The sequence below is a fragment of the Centruroides sculpturatus genome, unplaced genomic scaffold (assembly GCF_000671375.1).
Source record: "Centruroides sculpturatus isolate CEXI.00-Female unplaced genomic scaffold, Cexi_2.0 scaffold1829, whole genome shotgun sequence".
NCBI classification, from domain to species: domain Eukaryota; kingdom Metazoa; phylum Arthropoda; class Arachnida; order Scorpiones; family Buthidae; genus Centruroides; species Centruroides sculpturatus.
The window spans coordinates 13,418-34,069 of NW_019385933.1; the positions used below are offsets into that span (position 1 = coordinate 13,418).

Genomic DNA, 20,652 nt, shown 5'->3' on the forward strand with positions numbered 1-20,652 from the left:
TTACAAATGATTGTATTTTCTTCACGTAGTAGATTTTAATTGCCACGTAATTATGTAAATATGACGTAAAGGGGGTAGAGCTTTTAATGTCTTATTTATCCGACATCTTGCCAAGGACTTTAATGTCAATTTTAAACATTAATTTATTCTTATCGTGGCTTTTTTTTCTTCGTTGCACAACGCTTTGTTTATTTAACTCTCACCTGCTCCTCCATCTTCTTCAAGTTTTACTGGAAATAAAGGAAAAATATCCTGTTCTTTCTTAATTAATTTGCAATTTTTTATCGTTTATGCTCGTTAAAGCATCGAAATTTTGTGCAATTGTTGCGTGTATAACCTTGCATTTTATGACTGTAGATGTATTGTACAGTGTCAGACTGGAAACTATGTTATGTTTTATTAGAAAATAATAAAAAACCCCTTGGAAGACGTTCGTAATCAGAGTTTTACTGATTACTCGCAGTGTCCACAAACAAACTGCTTGCGACCTTTTGTATCCACACAATACTCATGGTACTATACCGTGAGTTACACTTTTGTGTAAGCATTTTTATTCTATTAACAAGAGATAACAACGTATAACTATATTTTTATTTTGGTATCGGCGGTGTAAACTTGTGAACGGCACTGAAAACCTTTCACTAAACTCAAGTATCGATATCCCATTGACTACAGCTTCAATTATCTTCTTCCTTGTCCCACTAGAAACCCGCCATCTTTTCTTTATAGTGTCTGACCATTGAAATAGATCAAAGAATGGTACACCCTCACTATTGTACCTCGGTAAACAAACAGTCTTAATTTTATTTATTCAAATCTGTACCGAAATAAGAAATTCTTATCGAAGTATGTTAGTTCTGAACGGGGTATGAACCCACGTCATTCAATACAAGATGGATCATTAATTAAAATTATTAAATTTATAAGAGAACTCAATCTCGTACTTGAAAGTCTCGCCGTCTGTGTGTAACGCAGTAAGAAAGTTATTTTAAAAAAGAAACATTTGTACAGTTTTTAAAGCACTCCTAAGAACGTAAACTTTTTATAATTTCATAACAATGTCGAATTTGTTTTATAAATTAACTAGGCAGATTTATGTTCTAGATAGCTGACATTATCTAGAATATAGATCAGTTTCAAAGTAGAAAACAAGAAAATTACACTATAATTATTTTAATTTCTGGTCATACAAAAGACCTACTTTAAAGTTTATATAAAAGGTATAATTTGATAATGTTTATACGTTTACTAAAATATCTAATGATGTAAAACACAGTGTGTCCTATAAATCTGCAAGTTACGCCGATCTTTGTTTATTCTTTCACGGGTAAAACATGGCGCTGATAAGAAGGAATTCGAGTAATTTTGATGGTGAGAACATCCTGTTAGCGTTAATTCGCCCATCACTACCTAACCTGAGCTCACTGGTCGCAGGATCGCGCCTGACCAACGAGCTATCACGTGGAAATTTTCTCGATTTTCTTCGCGTGTCTAACACCTAAACAGGGACAGTTTCTTACAGAACGGTCCTCTCGAGAGACACTGTCAATACGTTGCATAATTGGTCGAGTGGAGGAAAACTACCCTGCCAATCACGTACAACAGCTTGTTAAACACAGAGCAAATTCACACTGTGAGTAAACAGAGACGTCGTAAATCGAAGTGCAATTTTCCATAGAATCAATATCATAAATTAAGGTTCTGTTTCAGGAAATGGGTTTGAACCGTTACACATCACGTCTAAACGACTCATCAAAAAATTTGCCACTTAAATATGGCATTAAATACGATCGTAGAAGATTTATTCCAGTCGTAAAAGTGGGGGAGTCGTAAAGTGAAGTTGTATTGCACGCGTTTTAATGCATAAAAGTTACTAATTATTATCTCATTGTTTTCATTCAAATGATCTATTGTAATTCTTGCTAACTTTTCGCATTTTATGCATAAATATTTATAAATTTTCTGGGATAAAAAAAACCAGCAAAATCAGTGAATTTTTTTCGAAAAGACGATATTCGCTGTTGATAGAGCTTATGCACGAATAATTATAGAAAATTCAACAAAAATTCATCATAAAATAAAAAAATATTTCGTGAAATTTAGACACGGTTTATATATTAAATTGATAAAAAGAAATTTTTAATTAAAAATAAGCCAAAATTTGACTTACAAGTTTGCAAAGACCTCGTACAGTACAATTCTACTTTAAACTTTAATAAATTTGGATGTATACACGATAGAAATACACTGTAAACGGCATATAAAAACTTAATTTTTAAGTTTTTTATTTGTTAGTGTTTTCAAATTTTGTTCATTAATTCTTATTTATTTTCAGATCTTTTATGTAATCGAAATTAGCTATAGTGGAAGGGAAAGGTTAACTATGTGCTACGACTTGGGAACCCGAAATCCATAAAAATTGTAAATTATACTAGAAAGTTAAAGAATTGAGCTTTTATATGCCGTTTACATTGCATTTTTATCATGTATACATCCAAAGTTATTAACGTTAAAAGTTGCACAAGGACTTTACTAGTCCTTGTGCAATTTTGAACATTTGCCTATGAAACCTAACCTTAATTTTCCGTGCATAATTTAAATTATAATGTTTAATTTAAATTTAAATTATAATTTACAATTTTAAAAATACATTTATGTAAAATTTCATACAATAATTACAAAATATAATTTTAGCATAAAGCAACGACTGATTGAATGCCGTAACGAATTTTAAACGTAGACAAGTAAACGTCGAAACTAGCTTTAAAAAAATTTAAAATATGTTTACAATTAATTTATTTGGCAGGTAAATTGCGTTTTAAATTAATCTTTAGGAAATAAATTTTATTTTTATACATTTAATCGTTGTATATACAAAGGAGGGACACGCCTCGTGTTTAGCGGCCAAGGTCTCCAACTATGTTAATTCACGTTTAAAAATTAAGTTTGAAATTAGGCTAACCTTTATATTTTATAATGAATTTATAAATATATTGGTCTATTATGAAAGTAGCAAAAAATAATTTAATGTAGTAAGAGGCCTGTGAAATTCGTTACCCATTGCTACAACTAGTTTTCGTTCGACTGTAGACGTAACTCTCCCCCTCAATATAAGTAATTACTTATTATATCTGTAGAAAGAAGTTTTTTCGATTCAATTAAAGCCAATTTATGGCTGCTAGAGTCACTATCGTGATTCATCACTAAACTTTTTACGTTGTAGAATGTGGTTCTAATGTGTTACTGAGTTTCCTCCGTGTCAAATAATCAGATTTCTCTTTAAATTTGTATCTAAACACAGTTAAAAATGGTTCCATAAGCTACACCGATGTTTATTTTATCTTATTTTCTATCATAAATAATTTTAAAAGGCTTTCTGAAGAAAAGACAGCTTTGAATAGAACAGACCTTGATGCATAACAAACGATACGGGCCTATAAAAGAATAAAATCACGTACAAAATCAAATTTCGATTTTTTATGTGGCTATTTATTCTTTGATTTTTAATCATAATTAAAAAGCTATCAATTATTCGATGTTAATAACACGATCTGCCACCAAGCGATTTTGATTTTGCCTCGCCTTAGTTCGATGATCCCGCTTAACCCCATTACCGAAAAATTAATCAATAGAAAAATTTCCTAGTTTCGAATGATCTAAATGCTTAAATTTTATATTTCTAACGTTCTGTATGAGTTATTCCACATTGCTCTGAAGGTCCGACGTATTGCTCTGAAGATCTAGCACGACCAAACGTTGTTTAACGTAAACATGCCTTGAAAAATGGCACGAATATTATAATTTATCCAAAATAAAGATTTGTTTAGCTTATAAACACAATAGCTTCATTCGATATAAACGAAATAAAACAGAAAATGTAATAAAAAAACCTAGAATTTGTGCATTATTCTCTCAAAAGTAGAAGCACTTTGATAAACTCTGCTAATTATGCTAATGCGATTTAAATGATACCCTATCTATTTAATTTTATATAAACTAGATAAAATTTCGACTATATAATTTGATTTTGTCACAAAGTTCCAACGGAAGATCAAGATTTACGAGGTACTTCTCTGGTGTAAACAATGCCATTTCCACAAAACCCGCTTATCGTTTGAAATCTGAACATAACTATAGTCACTACAGTTTAAATTAAATACATTAATTACATTAAATACAGTTTAATCGAGACCTAACAAGTCACACTTTAGTGTTCAAATGTTTAAATTTCGAAAATTAAACATAACTCTTTAATATGTTATATCTGTGATATCGTACACGAGTAGTGGTTTACACCTCATGAAGATCGCATTATATGCATTTTAACTCACAAAATATAAGTAATTCAGATTGGAAATAAAGTAAAATGCTTTAAAAACAGATAATTTTAACGTTTCTAGCCTATCTTCCAGTTCAAAACATCAGTAATTGAAGCAGCGAGTCTCATTAGCACTTCCACGTGTTTACACAGAGGAGCTGAATTATACATCCAAATTACGTTCTTTAGTATCAAACTCGAGCAAAAAAAAAGAAAAATATCAATCATAAAAACAGTAGACACACCTGCAGTTTTCGCTACATATTCATCCTTGGTATCTACTTAACCTTCCTTATTTTATCCACGTCTCAGCAATTAATGTTGGATTCAGAAGGGCAGCGCATTAAAACACCTCTTTAAATCGTCACCTGTTTAAAATATACTTCATTATATATTTAAAAATAGTTTAAATTAATTATATCGAACATAAATACAATCAACTGTAGCTGTTTTAATTAATTAGGATGATGTATTAAAGTATAATTGAGTTTCAAAGATGTTCCATCATTGGTTATCCCAGAGACGTAACAAGAAAACGTATTTAAATAATTATAATTTAATGAACAAATGAACAGATTTGGTAATATCCTATTGGTTAAGAGTAAGCCTACGCATTTATTCATTCATTCATCGAATCAACTCGCTGTGAATCAAAACTTGAAAAGTGCCGCTTCTCCCTCCCCATCTCATAATTTGTAAGCCATCTTGTACGAGAAGAGGTGAACAAGTACGGGATTTTACACTAAAAAAAGGTAAGTCTACACTGTAATTTTTACGTTAAAATGTTAAAAGAGGAGGTTATCTTCCATACCAAACCATTTTTTAATCAAAATCTTAAGAAATTTTACAAAAAAAATAAGCGAATAAACGAGCATCCTTTATGCGTGTCAACACTGGAGGAGTGCCCACTTATTCGCTAAAATTGACTTTAAAAAATCATTTAAAAAAGGGCAAATCATAGTTTTTGATATTTAAAATGGTCTTAATTATATAATTAACCTTCTTTAAATTATGGTAAGTGACGTTTATCCCGTTGACGAAGCATCGTTTGAAGTATGTACGCTACCTTATTATACTTATTAATATAATCATTTTGAGGACGAATTAATTGTAAATAATTGTAACTCGTTAAAATTTTCAATTTTAAATAAGTTTTATATAAAATATTTGTGTTAATTTTACTGTCGAGATGCTTATTAATTCAATTTTTAAATGTCTTTTTTATTTTCACGAGGAGTGAAGAAGACTACACTTAATTACAATTAAGTCGTAAAATTCCTTTATTTATACATAAATGTGAAGAAATGTATTAAATTTAAATATAATTTTATACATTTTTAATGGGATTCTTAATTAAGATGACGATTTACCGCCGAAATTGATTAATTTATTGATAATATCGTGTTATATACAGCGTGGCCCAAAAGTCAGTTGACTGTACGTTTAAACAATTGGACAGTGTTACCGACTTACGCCATTTTTATACAATTTTTGTGAAGTTTAATAAGTAATAAAGTATCCGAGTGACACAGAAATTTAGCTTTCACAATGGTTAACTGACTTTTGGACCAGCCGCACGTTAGAATCGTGAACAATTAGTTAATTTAACTTAATTTAAATACGTAAAAGCCTTAAATTTTACACATTAATTCTTTCGAATTTGTTAATTCGTAATATTAATAGCCTATGTGAAATAAGAACAAAATACGCAGGAGTTTGGGTTCGAACCTGAGTCAATTGTCACGGGTTCGGACCAAGAGGAAATTCTTCTTTCTTTAAATTCAGTGAAAAAATGAATTTTGTAGAACAATTTACAAAAAAAATGTCCCCTCCTAATTTAGGGTGGTCCAAAAGTCGGTTAACCTAAATTACTCTTATCCAAGAGCTTTACTACTTAGAAACGTTTCGCAGTCACTTTCAAATTACACGGTTAACTGACATTTGGGCCACCCGTACGTTAATTCTACTTTCAGACAATAGCCGAGCTCGGTTCTGTCGGTAATATTTTATTTAAAATAACTTCACCTGTTAAAATATTTATAAAAATTAAATTACTTAAAGCCCGGTTAATTAATTAAAAATAAAACAAAAATCACGAAATTTTAATCAGTCGAACACTAGATTTAACGCATCAACCCCGCCTCCATTCGAACCGGGGTGTAAGTTTTAAGGTTAAAATCTTTAAAAAAGGTATGTTAAAACGAGATATTTTATTGTTTAGAATAGAAGAAACGAGTGTTTTAATTGGATAATCAACGCCAGAACTACTTAATTCCTTATTAAAGTAGTAGTTTCGGCGGATGGAAAACGGCAAGGACAAGAAACAGGAAGGGTGTATGCATTCCACACAACGCTCACGACTTCACGCAGAGCTTCGCCACGTTCTAAAAACCGAAATTTCTCGCACGGAACCACACAACGGGGCGTGTTTGACAACACTTGATAACACACTATCTCCTTTCTCTCCTCGGCACGTCGTTAACGAGCCACTCCTTCAAAATGCATAGTGTATACGTCTACCCCCTTCCCCCGACGTGACTACCTTCTTCTATTTGTTTTTTATTGTTCGCTACTTAATTAATAAATCATTTTTATCCTTTACACAATTGTTTAGTTTCCAAATTAATTGTTTTTTTTTTAATTGTTTTTCGATCGTCTCCCTCGCCTCTTGTGTCTAGTAACACGATAAATAATTCGGGGTGTTTGTATCGCTCGTGTATTATCGGAAGACGACAATAAAAGGTAATGTTTATGTGTATTAAAATAGAAGAAAAGGGCATCTTTTTTGTGTGGAATGTCCACCCATGGGTGTTGTTCGGGTACGAGTTTATTCTTTTTAAACAGAAATCACTTTTTGGGTGGAATTTTGATAAACGTAGTTTAAGTATTAAAAGGGGTGCATTTGCTTAAATACCGTTTTTTTAAAGGCATTAAAGGGTGAGTTTCTCTTTTCTCTTCTCTCTCATCTTTACTTTCTATAGTCTACCCCATTTTATTTATGGAAAATTATTTTCTGCGACCGAAAATGCCAGTTGTTTAGAAATTTAAAGTTAGAAATTCGTGCCTTTTTCCTTGTGTAAATGCCAAAAAACTGCTGAAGATTATGAACTTTTCGGTAAAATTTATAAAAAGTCGGATTAAAGGTCAAAGGTATGAACACATTTAACTTCAGTTAACTTTGTAAAACCGGTATTGAATATAAGCAAACCTGTAGTTCACCTATATCTTGTGTTCTTAGAGATGCGGGTACCTACAGGATAAAGGTAAACCTATCCTACAGGTTTACCATTATCCTATCTGTGGACATCTATATACTTATACGTAACCTACAGGATAAAGTAAATCTATAGATTGTCCTTATCTTGAAAGAAAAGGGCATTTAAAGACATGTGTGTGTGAAATAGTGCCAAATAACCATTTAAACGTGGTACAGTCGAACCTCCGATAAGAGTCACCACTAAACTGCGCCGCCATTTCTTTTTACGATTTCGTTAGTGGCCGTCGTTCAGAGGTTTGACTGTAACTAGTATTAAAATATTTAAATAAGGTAAAGAGTATTTTGATAAATAATGACAAATTTCTCGTCCTTTGTAAGAATTCTGAATGTTCTGATGCGACTCTGTATGGCTCTATCTCCATTTTGGCACGTGCTGTGTAATTTAATTTGATATTGATACGTGAGTATTAATAACCCCTTGTCTAGTTAGTAGGGTAGGTCTATAGGCTAATTTGTTTCTCATAGTACAATGTTTAGGCTATCTATAACACAGAGCCTCCCAGAGACGAAAAGCAGCCTTCTATATATGAGACCCGTTCTCTTAGAAGTGCTTATATTTAAGCAGGTTGTATCACAGAAGGGCTAGCAGGATTAGAGGCATTGTTTAATGCATAAATACAATACTACACTTTTAAAAGTATTATTGAGTGCCGTACTTAATGGTGATGCATCGTATATAAATTCATTTTTTCAGCTTCGTAAAAGTTGTTTTATCGAATTTATATCAATAAATTTCGCATTAGATACTAAACGATATGATTTTCTTTAAATTTGGACAGGTTGAATTAAATTAATTAAATTTTCCTAATTAATAATTTCAATAAAAAATGACGGAAATGAAAATAATTAATAATTTATTAACAATAAATGCTCAGCAGAACAATTATTTAGTGTTACATATACGCTACTTTGCCATTCGATGGTTTTATCCACTCGTCCACTGGCGAGTGGATAAAACCGTAGAATGCCAGTCGTGGGTTCACATCTGTTATGACACGTGGAGTTTTGCGAAATTTCTTCACGTGTCTAACACCTAAGTAAGGGGTCGGTTCCCATAGCCAGTCCCCCTGGGGAGATATCGCCCATATTCCATCAATTCAATTCTAACGTTATAAAAAGAGTAATGTCGCTGAAATGGAATACTGTAAAAGAAATTAATGGAAGAGTTGATGAAAATAATGAAGAAATTTCGAAATTGCAATTTAAAATCGGCTTATAACCCGCACCCATTTTCAAATTCTCTCTTAAACACGTAATCCGCATGAAATTACGTACACCTTTGTAGTTAGGCTGGCTGCTGCATTCGAATAAGCTCACTATTACAAAAGTAAATTGATATATATATTGTGTATGTAATACTATCGAAAATATAATTGATATTTTAATCTGATTACACGGATGACATATTTATGCTTCTTTATATATGGCAATGCGACCACTGGCCAATTACCCCCTCGTGACGATTTCTATGCGAAATTGGCCCCTATTTTGGTGTTACAAACGTGAAAATTTCCATGTGGCCCTTCCTTTGGCCAGGCGCGAACCCACGATGTTCGGCAGTTTTATCCACTCGACCGCCGATGGGCCAGCTGACATTTAAATTCACTCATTTGGAACATACGAAAACCTCGTCTTACTACGTACTGTACTTCCACTAGCATACATCTTCTATCGTTACTATATAAAATGCCCTATTTCAAGAACTCAGCTTTTCGTTGGCCTTTCTTGTGTGGTATTAGATAATTTAATTGTCATTTATGAACATACGACTTCACTTTACTGCAGTGAAACTATGAATAATGCGATGGCTCACTTTACGACGGTTCTTCCGTAGACCAATTAGAACATAAAAAGGATGTAAACACCACTTTTACAACCAAGTCGGTTGCCGAAAAATGCATTTTTAATATTAAATAAACGATACGTAAACAAAAATCGACACCTGCAAGGTCCCTCGATTTACGTCTCAACCGTTTCTTGGAAAACCGTCGTAAAACGAACCGCTCTGCTTCCATTCGGTTATGAAGACTAGCTTTTATTTCCTATTTTGAACTTGTAAAATACCTCATATTGTGATATTATAAAGTCACAATAGAAAATTTACGTCAGTCGTAAGAAGTTAATCGTACAAACTGGATGAGGTCGTAAAGCGAGGGTATTCTGTACATGGTTATCGAATGATAAATTACGTTGTTGTTGTGGAAAGGAGCCAACTTGTTATTGTATATTGTAAACAATTGTAACAAATTTGCTGGCCCACTCGCGATAAATGCCAACTGTAAGTGCTAAAAAAATAAAATGAATTTAACAATATTTTAAAGCTATTTTCATGAAGTTTTATTAAAAAGAACATTACGAAGAAAAGTAGGCTTATTTTATTTAACTTGGAATTGTTATATTTTTCTTGTTTTTACTTCATAATTTGTAGTAAAAAAGGGAAAAATGGGACGTTGGCCCGTTTTTTTAAAGAAGAAATTTCATAGTTATTTTGCCTTTTCGAAGGAGAGGAGGAAAAACACGCCCATTTATAAAGGAGAGAAGGGGATTTCCCTTTTTTATTTAAAGAAAGGTGGATCGGATTGAATTCGATTGATGGAACTAGGCGATCTGTCGAGGGGTGGTGCCTCCCGGGAGGACTTCTATGGAAACTGGCCCCCATTTAGATGTTAGACGCGTAAATAAAACTCGGAAAGTTCGCTCTAATCCGCGACCAACCAGTGGCACATTATCCTATGGGCAAAAAAGGGCAATTGTCTGGTGCACCCAACAACAACAACAGGAAGCCCCGAACCACTATTTTATAAGAAAATATTTCCCCAAATCAATTCCCCGAAGGAAAATGTCTGAAGTCAATACTGTACACGGGGCCCCTAATTCCAATTCACCCGGGCCCCACGAAACTATAACACGCTACTGCCACCAACTACCAGTGTTCGGTGGTTTCGTCCTCTTGGTTACTGGTGGCCGAAGGAAGAACGGATGAAAATTTTGAAATAAATAAGGAAAACTCCGCATTTATTTTAAAACAGAGGAGAGAACTCCACCGTGATGGCCTTTACCCTTTTTCATCGATAAATTATTTATACAAACGGACGAACGACAACGGACGAATTTATTTAATATGAATGACGTAAAATCGTGCGCTGTTCTGACAAGTCAATACATTTTATAGATGCATTCGTATTGTACAACTGTGTGCACTCTTAAGTCAGTTTGATACTTTCTGGCAGTGGTTTCAAGGGGCCCGGGCGAATTTAAATTAGAACGGCCCATGTACTGTACAGTGTCGACTTCGAACATTTTTCTTCGGGTGAATTTTTTGAGAGAAACATTTTCTTATAAAACATTGGTTTTGAAGCTTCCTGTTGATGAGGGCCCCAGGCAATAGATCCTTTCGCCCATAGGATAACGCGCCTCTGCTTTCTCGTTATAGGTAGAAACGGTGTATAAGTGACGTAAAATTATACCCTATTCTGATAAAACAATACACTTTACAAGAACATTCGCATTGTAGTACACTCTTGCCATTTTGACACTTTCTCGTTACACAAAAGTAGGAACGATGTCAGAGTGATGTAAAAGTGGGCAATATTGTAACAAAACAATGCATTTTATGTTTAATGACTACGAACAATTAGATACAAGGAGAGGAGGCAAATCTCCTGGCTTGGATGATGCATAATATCTAGATTATTATTAGTTACAAAAGCATGATTTGTAACTATTATTACAATTTTGTAACATTTTATTTTATGAAAATGAAAAAACGTCGGTCTTACCCATCCCGGGATAAGAATGTAAATGCATTTCCTTGCGAATTCCTTCGTTAATAAAGACGACACACGAAGTTACATCAACAAGTTGAGCAACTCACCCCACACTCTTCTCGCATATTAATCAGTAATTAAGCTTCCTTTTTATGCTAATTGCATTAATTAGCATAAGTTATAAGGCTGTTGATTTAATAGCCACGAGTAAAAAATATATTAAGCTATTATTATACAGCAATAAGACGAAATCAATAATTGGTCCTTAATTCGTCTTACTTTAATAACTCCATCAAAATTTTCAATTACTTATCACGCTGCAGGCAACTGCGCTGCAAGATGGCCGACCTTTTCTTTATACGAGATACGTACTTAAGTTGAGCTTTTCTGGAAGTCGCGGGTTCGATTCTCTTCCAGAGAGCCGAACTCGCGACTTTCCTCGAAAGTAACTTTATAAGCTATAGTTGAACCTTCAATAATGGGCGCATCTCGATGACGGTTACCTCTAAACTGCGGCCAATTTTTACGTTTCCGTCAGTGGCCGTTGTTAAACGGTGTGAATGTATTTTAATTATAATTAGTCCTACTTGTTTTAATTAATAAGCAATTGATAGTTATAGAATTTAATTATAATTAAGTTAATTAAATAAATTACGAGCTGTAACTGTAATTTCTTTAAATAATTGTTAATGTTGTAACATTCCTTTAGTTATTTTAAGTCGTGGGTTCGGATCTCTTGTAGGGATCCGAACCCACGACTTAAAAATTTCATTTTAAAATATTTTTTGGCAGTTTCCAAAACGGAATGTCATCGCATCGACAGGAAATATGGAAGGGGCGTTAATTCGAAAATTATTTATATTTCTCTTCTTTCTTGGATCATTCGGAATATCTTATAGACTCAAGCAACGTTTGCCTTCGTGGAAATTCACTTCCACAGAAAACAGCAACCTCGTCACCTCAGAAACTAAAGCCAAGGTAACATTTGTGGCTTCCATATATTCGAATTAGTACGTTCTAACAATAAATTTAATTTAGATTTTAAATATATTTTCAAGGAAATTTTAATACGTTACGGATATCTCAGATGCAACTCTAAAAAATCCAAAATGGCCGCCAGCAATGGTAATTCTAATAAATTCTGTAGCAAGAGGCAAACTCGAGATGCCATCAAACGTTATCAGCAAGTATATGGAATGCCATTAACGGGACGTTTAGACGAAGAAACTTTGAAGCACATGAGCATGTCCAGGTGTGGAAATTCTGATAATTTTGCCGAGTTGGGGCATCGCAGAAGACACAATAAACGTATTTATGAGTGTTTTTCTTGTGTAATTTTTAAATTGTATTAATCTCTGACGTTTCTAATGAATTCCGTTCGTTTCTAAAGGTCATCCTAATAGTGTTTTACCCATTTATTATCGACGATCCAAGCGTCACGTGATGAATAACTCAAAGACGAAAGACGATCCCGATACTCTTGGCAAAGGGATGGTTCCTATAAGAAAGTCCTGGATGAAGGAATATATTAAGAAATTAGAAATGGGAAAATTGGGCAATTGTACTTCAAACGAAGTGCAACGTGCTTTGATACAAAAACGAAGAAGAAAGAGGTCGACGGGTAAAGAAAGAAAACAGCATCAATATTTAGTCGAGGTAATTTTTAAATGGTTAATATGATTTGGCTGCTTGCGTAACAATAGCACAGTTCTTTGTACTGGTGTTACGCGTTGTGTTCGTTGGGAACTGGTTGTCGCGGTCTACTCAGGATCACGTTAATGCATGGGCATAAACGCCGTACTCGAGAACCCAGTAGAGCTTTATAACTTCGTGGGCGTCCGGGCGAATTTGAATTAGGGGCCCCGTGTACAGTGTTGACTGTAGAGAATTTTGGGGAAATTTTCTTATAAAAGATTTGTTTGGGGCTCCCTATTGGTGGTATCCCCGGGCAATTGACCTTTGTGACCATAGGATAAAGTGCCACTGCGAGGGCCTCATCTCACTGTTTATTACTAATATTTTTTTTCATATATGTATATCACACAATGCCTCTAAAAGATTGGAACAGGACCCTCAAGTACTGTACATAAAATGACTGTGGGCCTATCTCTGTAGAAACTCCAGTTCGAATCCATACTTCATTACGAGCACTATGAATCGGGGCATACTCCATTCTCACCCTTTTTTTTCATCTTTGACTATTATGAGAGCACTAAGAGGAGACCTTTTAATCATGGGTTCGGCTAGACCCAGAATGAGCGGTTGGGTGGGGGAGTTTACTGACTCACACTAAAAACAATTTCCGCTCATCATGCCTGATTATGAACTGATATTTTTATAGAACTTCTGGCTTTTCCAAACTCCTTGTTGTGAGAATGGTTTATGCAATAACAACTTTCGATAATCCTTGGTAATCCGCGAGCCACAGTTTAGATAGTTTTAGAATGATGCGGATGCTATAAAATTTAACATTTTCTCATTAGATTATTCAGAAAATATGCTACAAGAAATATAGAAAGCATAATTTTATATCTTTAAAAATTAATTATGTAAGAAAATTTGCATATTTATCTATTTTTTTGTTCCGTGTATTTTCATGCAGTCGTAATGAAAAATTTATAACAGTCGTAAAACGGGAATTTACTAAAATCAGAGATATAATATGTGAATATTTTTAACAGTTTAAATTATGAGCGTGATTTTAAATTATTGAGCGACAAATGTGTGGTCCACCCTTCTCCGAAAGCCATAAAAATGCATGAATAAAACTAATAAAAAAAAATAATAATTTTACAACACTTATCTAAAGAAATTTTAATTTGCATCACTTCCCAACCATGTGTTTTACATAAAACACTAAATTTTGAGGCCTTCACCTTACAAGAAGCCTCCAAGGGCAAGTGAAATGGCCCCTGTGGCATCTCCGCTATCTAAGATTTAACGAATAATTTATACATGATAAACGTAATTAAATAGTATTTATTTGTCATATTTATATTCAGTTACGCGTTTACTTTCTTTAATTAATATTTAGTTTCGAACTTATTGATAAAATATTAAAATATTTCGAAAGATGCCATACCCCAACTCGGATCCCTCATCGCAATGTGCAATTAGCATGCAAGTTTACGCTTTCTGGCCATTCTTATGTTTTAATTTCTATTAATTTTCTACATAAATTTTCACAACAGGAAATGGTAACGTGGAGACTGGCAAGTTCCGCTTATAGTGGACAGATGAGTATAAACGTGCAGAGAGCGGCTTTTGCCCTGGCTTTCAGGATGTGGTCCGAAGTCATCCCTCTGATATTTTGGGAGGATACGAAATCGCCCGTTGAAGACGTCGATATCCTTTTGGCTTTCGGAAGAGGTAACTTCTTTCTTGAATATTTTACCTCTTAGTACACGATTTTCCTTTTGGAATAACGTTTTGCCATTAGTGCATAGGTTGTGGCAGCTCTAAATCTTGCCCAATATACGCGTGCCTGACTCTCAATGGGGTCAATCGGTATAGAAAAATGAGCAGAGAAAAGCGTCAGCACCAAATGCTCTAAAACTATCTTAGTCTAAACAATTAACGATTCATTGTATATCAGTAAAGGTTTGGAACTTACAGAAACAGAAAAATATTCTGAATAAAGAAAATCGAATATTTAGAAAATTAAAAATAATAATAAATAATTGAGAATAAAGAGCGCATTGGCACCTTAGATAAAGTCTAAATCCTCTAATGTCTGTATTCGAAGCCAAGGATGCAGTTAGAGTTAGAAATTAGCCAATAAGCGAGCGTACTAAAGATAAAATGAATGGTAATTGCTCATTTTCTAATTTTAACTCAATATTATTGGTTGTGAATAAGGTTTTTAATGTGCTAATTAAGGGCTTTAATGTGCCGTTCCAGACCGGTTTAAACGGTTCTTAAATGCATAACATGTCGGTTAACTGATTTTTGGCCCACCCTGTATATAATTTCTAGACAGAAAAAGCTTTTATATACCAGCAAAAATGAGTAAAATTTTTAAATTCAGACGTTTAAAATCACAACGTGGCATACATTAACTTCTCTTCGTTAGTGTTGGAAACCGTATAAGACTATTCGTTTCTTTTTAACCTAAGCTGCGTATAAATTTTTTGAAGGTGTCTGTATGTTTGTCTATTTGTCTATTATAAAAGTTAAGGGAATATCCCTAAATGTATCAAGGAAACTGGAAGAGACGCCAGGTATCTCTATTAGTTCTAAACGTTCTTCTATATAATTGTTTTCTACTTTATTTTTATTTTGTATGAGTATTTTCTTTCTGAGTCACCCTTTTAATCGTAAAATTAAAATTTCCAACACAGGGGAACACTTAAATTGTCCGAATCGTTTCGACGGATACGGAGGACAATTGTCACACGCCATTAACATGGCCCACAATTCGGAAATACACGTAGACGACGACGAATTCTTCACCATCGGCTCCGAACAGGGTACCAATTTGGTGAAGGTAGCAATCCACGAAGTGGGACACACTCTGGGATTGTTTCACACGTCGCACCAGAAATCCATTATGCACGCCGTCTACTCTAAAATAATCCCCACCAACAACTTCGAACTGGAATGGGAAGACAGGAAAACTATACAACGTCTGTACGGTGAGGATATTTAAATTTTTCATCTCCGAATCTTATCTTCATCAGGTTTTCTTTTTTCTAATTATTTTGCTTCTTCAGGGGTGTGCAAAGGTCGTTTCGACGCAGTGTTCGATTGGGTCAGAAGTAAACCAGACGGACAGTTCATATACAACACGTACTTCTTTCGAAAGAACAAATATTGGATGTACGAAAACAGGCATAATCGCACCCGTTACGGCGATCCCCATAACATAGAAGTGGAATGGAAAGGTTTACCTTCGTCTGGTATCGACGGTTACGCTCACGTCTGGACATACTCTCAGAATAAAGCTTATTTTTTCAAAGGTAACTGTATATCCCTTCGGTTAATTGATTTAGTATATTTTACGACAGAGTTATATGAAATTATACTTTAAAATCGCAAGAACCAATGCGGCTAGCTCCATTTCAAAACACGTGGTGGTTAAGTGCCTCCAGGCCACTATCCACCCACTACCATGCGAGCCACGCCAGTGAGTCGTACCCTAAGGACAGTTCACAAATTTATCTCAAGACATCATTTTAGGATAACTTAATTTTTATGTGGTTTAATTACAAAGAAGCAACAAAATTCGTGTTACAACATAAAATCCAAGTTTGAATTGTTGGAGGAAGTTAACCGTGAGTTTGCAATATGTATTGCGCATTGATTTTATGTATGAAATTTTAATACAATTAAGCTTAAAATGTTAAATTACAAAATAACAGACAATAAAAGAGACAATTTCTCGAGCTGCTGCTCGCTGTTTACTCGATTCGTTGCACTCACGTCGGAATAATTTCATCGACGTTTAATATCGCGCTTCAAGATGCCATATTCTAATTACGTGATTTATAAATGCATTTCGAGATATTTCGTGCTATTTGCTGGCACACACTTATAAATACAACTAACGAGGAAGAAAGAAAAGAAAGAAAATGACGTGTCTTCCACTTTCAATTTAAAATCTGCTTTCACTCTAGTCAAATACATTGTTTCTAAATTCGGGAGTCAATGCCCTCTTTTTCAGAATAATTCATCCTCAATTTCATAATTTTTCATCAGTAAGCCTAGATAGTCACGAGTCAAGCACGAATCCGCGACCAGCTTCGGTGGTTTTATCCACTCGGCCATCGATGGGCTTCTACCAGTGGTGCGAACTATTTCGAATCTACAAAAGACGTGGTAACCCGCAAGAGGATCGATCAACTCATGCGCAAAGGATGGAAGAGGATGTCTCGTCTCTTATACTGTATGAGAACTCGTAAGGATCCGAAAAGAATCGATCCTGATATCTCGATTCCGTGGAATAGGTTACAGAATTAAAAAATCAAGCATTTTAATGTTATGAATTTGCATACAGTACCATTCACATTGAACCTGCCCGAGTGGATAAAACCACCTAACGCTGGTAGTTGTGGGTTCGCGCCTCGCCAACAAGTTGGCCACGTGGAATTTTTCAAGTTTTCTTCACGTTTGTAACACCTAAACAGGGGCTAGTTTCTCATAGAAAGTCTTCCGTGAAGATACCCCTTGACAGATCTCCCATTGCATTTCGTTGCCATAACACACCGAACTAAATTACTCGGAAAGGTAGCAAACACTAGAATATGACGTTTAATTGTATCTAATGCAATATCTCAATGAACAGAATATACCGTAAGTGAAGTTAGTATCCAATTTCACCAACTTCATTCTACCTCCCGAAATCTCATTTCAATTTATAATAATGATAAGTATTAACTATTCTAATTAAAAAATTTGATTTTCAAAGCTGTTTAAACTGTTAAAATAATTAAATTTAATTGTTTTTATCTCGTTATTACTTAAATAGCATCGATTTTTATATACATTCGACTTTCTACAATGATTTTAGTCAAATAATTAATTATTTCGTTTTAAAATTTATAATAAGGTTCTATTTTTAAATTTATTTAAATAATTAACTTTAACTTTTAAATGAAAATTTTATCAAATTTAATCTTTTTAAAATTAAAAAAATGAACAGTTTATTTAAGAATGATTTTCATAACTTTTTCATTTATCATTATTATATTTTATTTTTTAAATTCTTTTCGTCCGGCATACAATCACAGGGCCTTTCAGTCATAATCATCAAGGGTTCGACCAGGCCCGCAATAGAGCGACCGAGTAGTGAAGGGCCAATACATTCGAAAAACAAACAACCCCAAAAATTCCACCCACCAGTGGCCGATAAAACTAAATAATTAGTGGTGGCTTAGAGCCTCACCAGCACGTCGATGAGGCATTTTCTGTGTTTCCTTTACGTGCTTAACACCTAACTAGGGAGGGGTCAGCTTCCCGTAGAAACCCTCCACAGCAGATCATCAAAATGTTGCATTTTATTCCACGAAACCAGAGATATTTCTAAAGACTTTAACTGCTCGGATTCGATCCCGGATCTTCAGAATGGTAAACCGACGCCTTTACCACTCAGCCATCCGGCTGGTGCGGAAAAGACGAATTACGAATACGCTAAAATTTGTTTATTGTCTTCTGTTTACAAATTCTTGAGCACTTTTTATAGCCAAATAACGTAAAGTTTAACGTATGCGAAATAAATAGAGAATTCTTAAACTTTGACACGGCACAACCCACACCTTTCACCAAGTCAAAGTCAGAAATCTCTACAATAGTTGATTAATTCTTAGCCTTGGCCCGTAAGGGTCAGGGTCGATATGTGCGTAGGAAAATAATAATAAAATATTTTCAGGTTCTCACTATTGGCTTTACGACAGCGACAGAGGTCAAGTAGTGGCGGGTTATCCAAGAAACATATCCGAAGATTTTAGAGCCGTTCCCGGATCCAAATTCCCGAACATCCCGGATCACATAGATACCGTATATTTCGATCGAAGAGACGAAAATTTGTATTTCTTTAAGGGCAATTTGGTAAGCGTGGCAACAGTTTTTCCGCGGAAATTTACGTTATTGTTCTAAATCATTTGTTTTCTTTGAAGGTCTACGGCTATGACGTAAGTCGTGGGAAAGAAGGATGCTGTCTTCCCGGTTATCCACGATTTATCAAGAAAGAATTTCCCAGTCTCGTGCCCAAATCTCACCCTCCGTCTCACTTGGACGGCGCTTACTTTTCTTATACGGATCGGACTCTGTATTTCTTCAAAGGAAATCGATTCTGGAAGAACGTTAAATTCAATATAAATGACAAAAATCGAGTGAACAGAATAAACGGTCCTTGGGAGATATCGTCTCATTGGCACGATATTTGCGAAGTGGATTTATGAACCTCCATATCTAACGACACTTGTTTCGTCTCTAATAAAATTTCTTACGTTTGTTGGAATCGTTTATTATCCGTTACTTCTTACCGTTAAATTAACACGAAACGAGCGAAATTTACATAAGACCTTTAAATCTTGACCTTGGGTGCATCTAAGTAAGTCACTGGCTCGTTTATTTATATGCTGGATGTAATCCATCTGGACACCTGGACTTAACCCTTGATTAAAAAGATAATTTCATTTCATTCGATTGGATAAAGCCAATTTACAATATAAATTGCTTTAAATAGCCACGCGGTATAGTCTCGGTTTATCGCAGTGACATAATTTATATTTATAGAAATTATCATGATTAGTAATGGTCGGGGTGTCGTTAGATCCTACAGTGAGTCGAGTCCAACCATTAATTAATTGTCTATACTGTGTTGATGCTTTCCATTAATTAATTGAAGCAAACTTATGCCTTTTCTACCATTTAAAGTAGACTTACTCAATCTCATTGGAACGATGGAGTCAATCTTCTGTAAATTTTGATTAAAATATTTGCAATGATCCGGTTATGACGTCAGCCTACAGTCCTGGGGAAACCGGGATCGAATCCGGACAAAGCAACCCCAGGAAGTTTCATTGTGATTTATGTCACACCTGGGCCACTGCGTTGTGGGCCTAGCCGAACTCACTATGGACCTGGAAAGAAAGGCCATCTTAGTAACCACAGGACGGGAACATTCATATAAAGATAAACTCTTAAATCAATAATTAATTATATTTTATAAAATAATAAAAGGTTTAGAGGAATTATTTGTTTCTTAAAATCCTTCAAACATTGGAATGGGACAGTCGTGTGGCAAGGAACCATTTCCGAAAAAATTCGATCCCGGATATGAGAGGCAGCAGACGCCTTAACCGTTTACGCCGTCCAGTCATCCGTCATAGAAAATGGTGCATAATACCAAAATAAATTTTTAAATTTTTCTTTACGGTCATAATCGAAGGATATTCAATTAAAGATGCAATAAATATGCCGCGTGTAAATTATTAATACAATACGACGAGAACAATTATCGCGAATTTCCATAGTTAGAGTGAGATAGCATAGGAGAAGGCCGCAACGATAAAGATACTCCTCTTTGATCTGAGTAATCCAAATTCGAATTTGCTCAGATCTTCAAAAGTTTTCATAGATTGTCGGCCCATTTCTTCGCCGACTGACATTCCATTGTGACAACAAGCGATGAACCTAAATGGAGGCTTTTTTAAAATGTTCTCGGCACGGGAAGAATCCCTAAAAAGTCATCATTCGAATGCACAAATATTTTTATGGTCCATAAACTTTATTACAGAATTAATGCTAAATAATCTTTAACCACAAATGTTTTTCTATAAAATACTTTT

At 34.5% G+C, this 20,652-nt stretch overlaps 1 protein-coding gene across 5 annotated transcripts; it reads left to right on the plus strand.

Annotated features, from left to right (window-relative positions):
- The first annotated feature begins 4,989 nt into the window (after positions 1 to 4,989).
- LOC111612655 (matrix metalloproteinase-21-like) lies at positions 4,990 to 19,695 on the plus strand. 5 transcript variants are annotated; one of them, XM_023353892.1, is made up of 9 exons: positions 4,990 to 5,070; positions 12,155 to 12,340; positions 12,421 to 12,670; positions 12,753 to 13,018; positions 14,554 to 14,731; positions 15,703 to 15,996; positions 16,075 to 16,320; positions 18,729 to 18,907; positions 18,976 to 19,695. In XM_023353892.1, the coding sequence occupies exons 2-9, from the start codon at positions 12,191 to 12,193 to the stop codon at positions 19,258 to 19,260; spliced, it is 1,848 nt and encodes a 615-aa protein (XP_023209660.1). In that variant the 5' UTR covers positions 4,990 to 5,070; positions 12,155 to 12,190; the 3' UTR covers positions 19,261 to 19,695. The 5 variants fall into 5 exon arrangements, with proteins under 5 accessions (XP_023209660.1, XP_023209662.1, XP_023209659.1 ...); XM_023353894.1 differs by lacking the exon at positions 4,990 to 5,070 and adding an exon at positions 11,381 to 11,495; XM_023353891.1 differs by lacking the exon at positions 4,990 to 5,070 and adding an exon at positions 11,749 to 11,916.
- The last annotated feature ends 957 nt before the right edge of the window (positions 19,696 to 20,652 follow it).

What these genes read in the sequence shown, in the direction of transcription:
- LOC111612655 (XM_023353892.1), top strand. Translation starts at nt 12,191, where the DNA reads ATGGAAGGGGCGTTAATTCGAAAATTATTTATATTTCTCTTCTTTCTT. An exon ending in CCTCAGAAACTAAAGCCAAG is followed by an intron (nt 12,341 to 12,420) that starts GTAACATTTGTG and finishes TATATTTTCAAG; the next exon opens with GAAATTTTAATACGTTACGG. An exon ending in CCTTTTGGCTTTCGGAAGAG is followed by an intron (nt 14,732 to 15,702) that starts GTAACTTCTTTC and finishes TTTCCAACACAG; the next exon opens with GGGAACACTTAAATTGTCCG.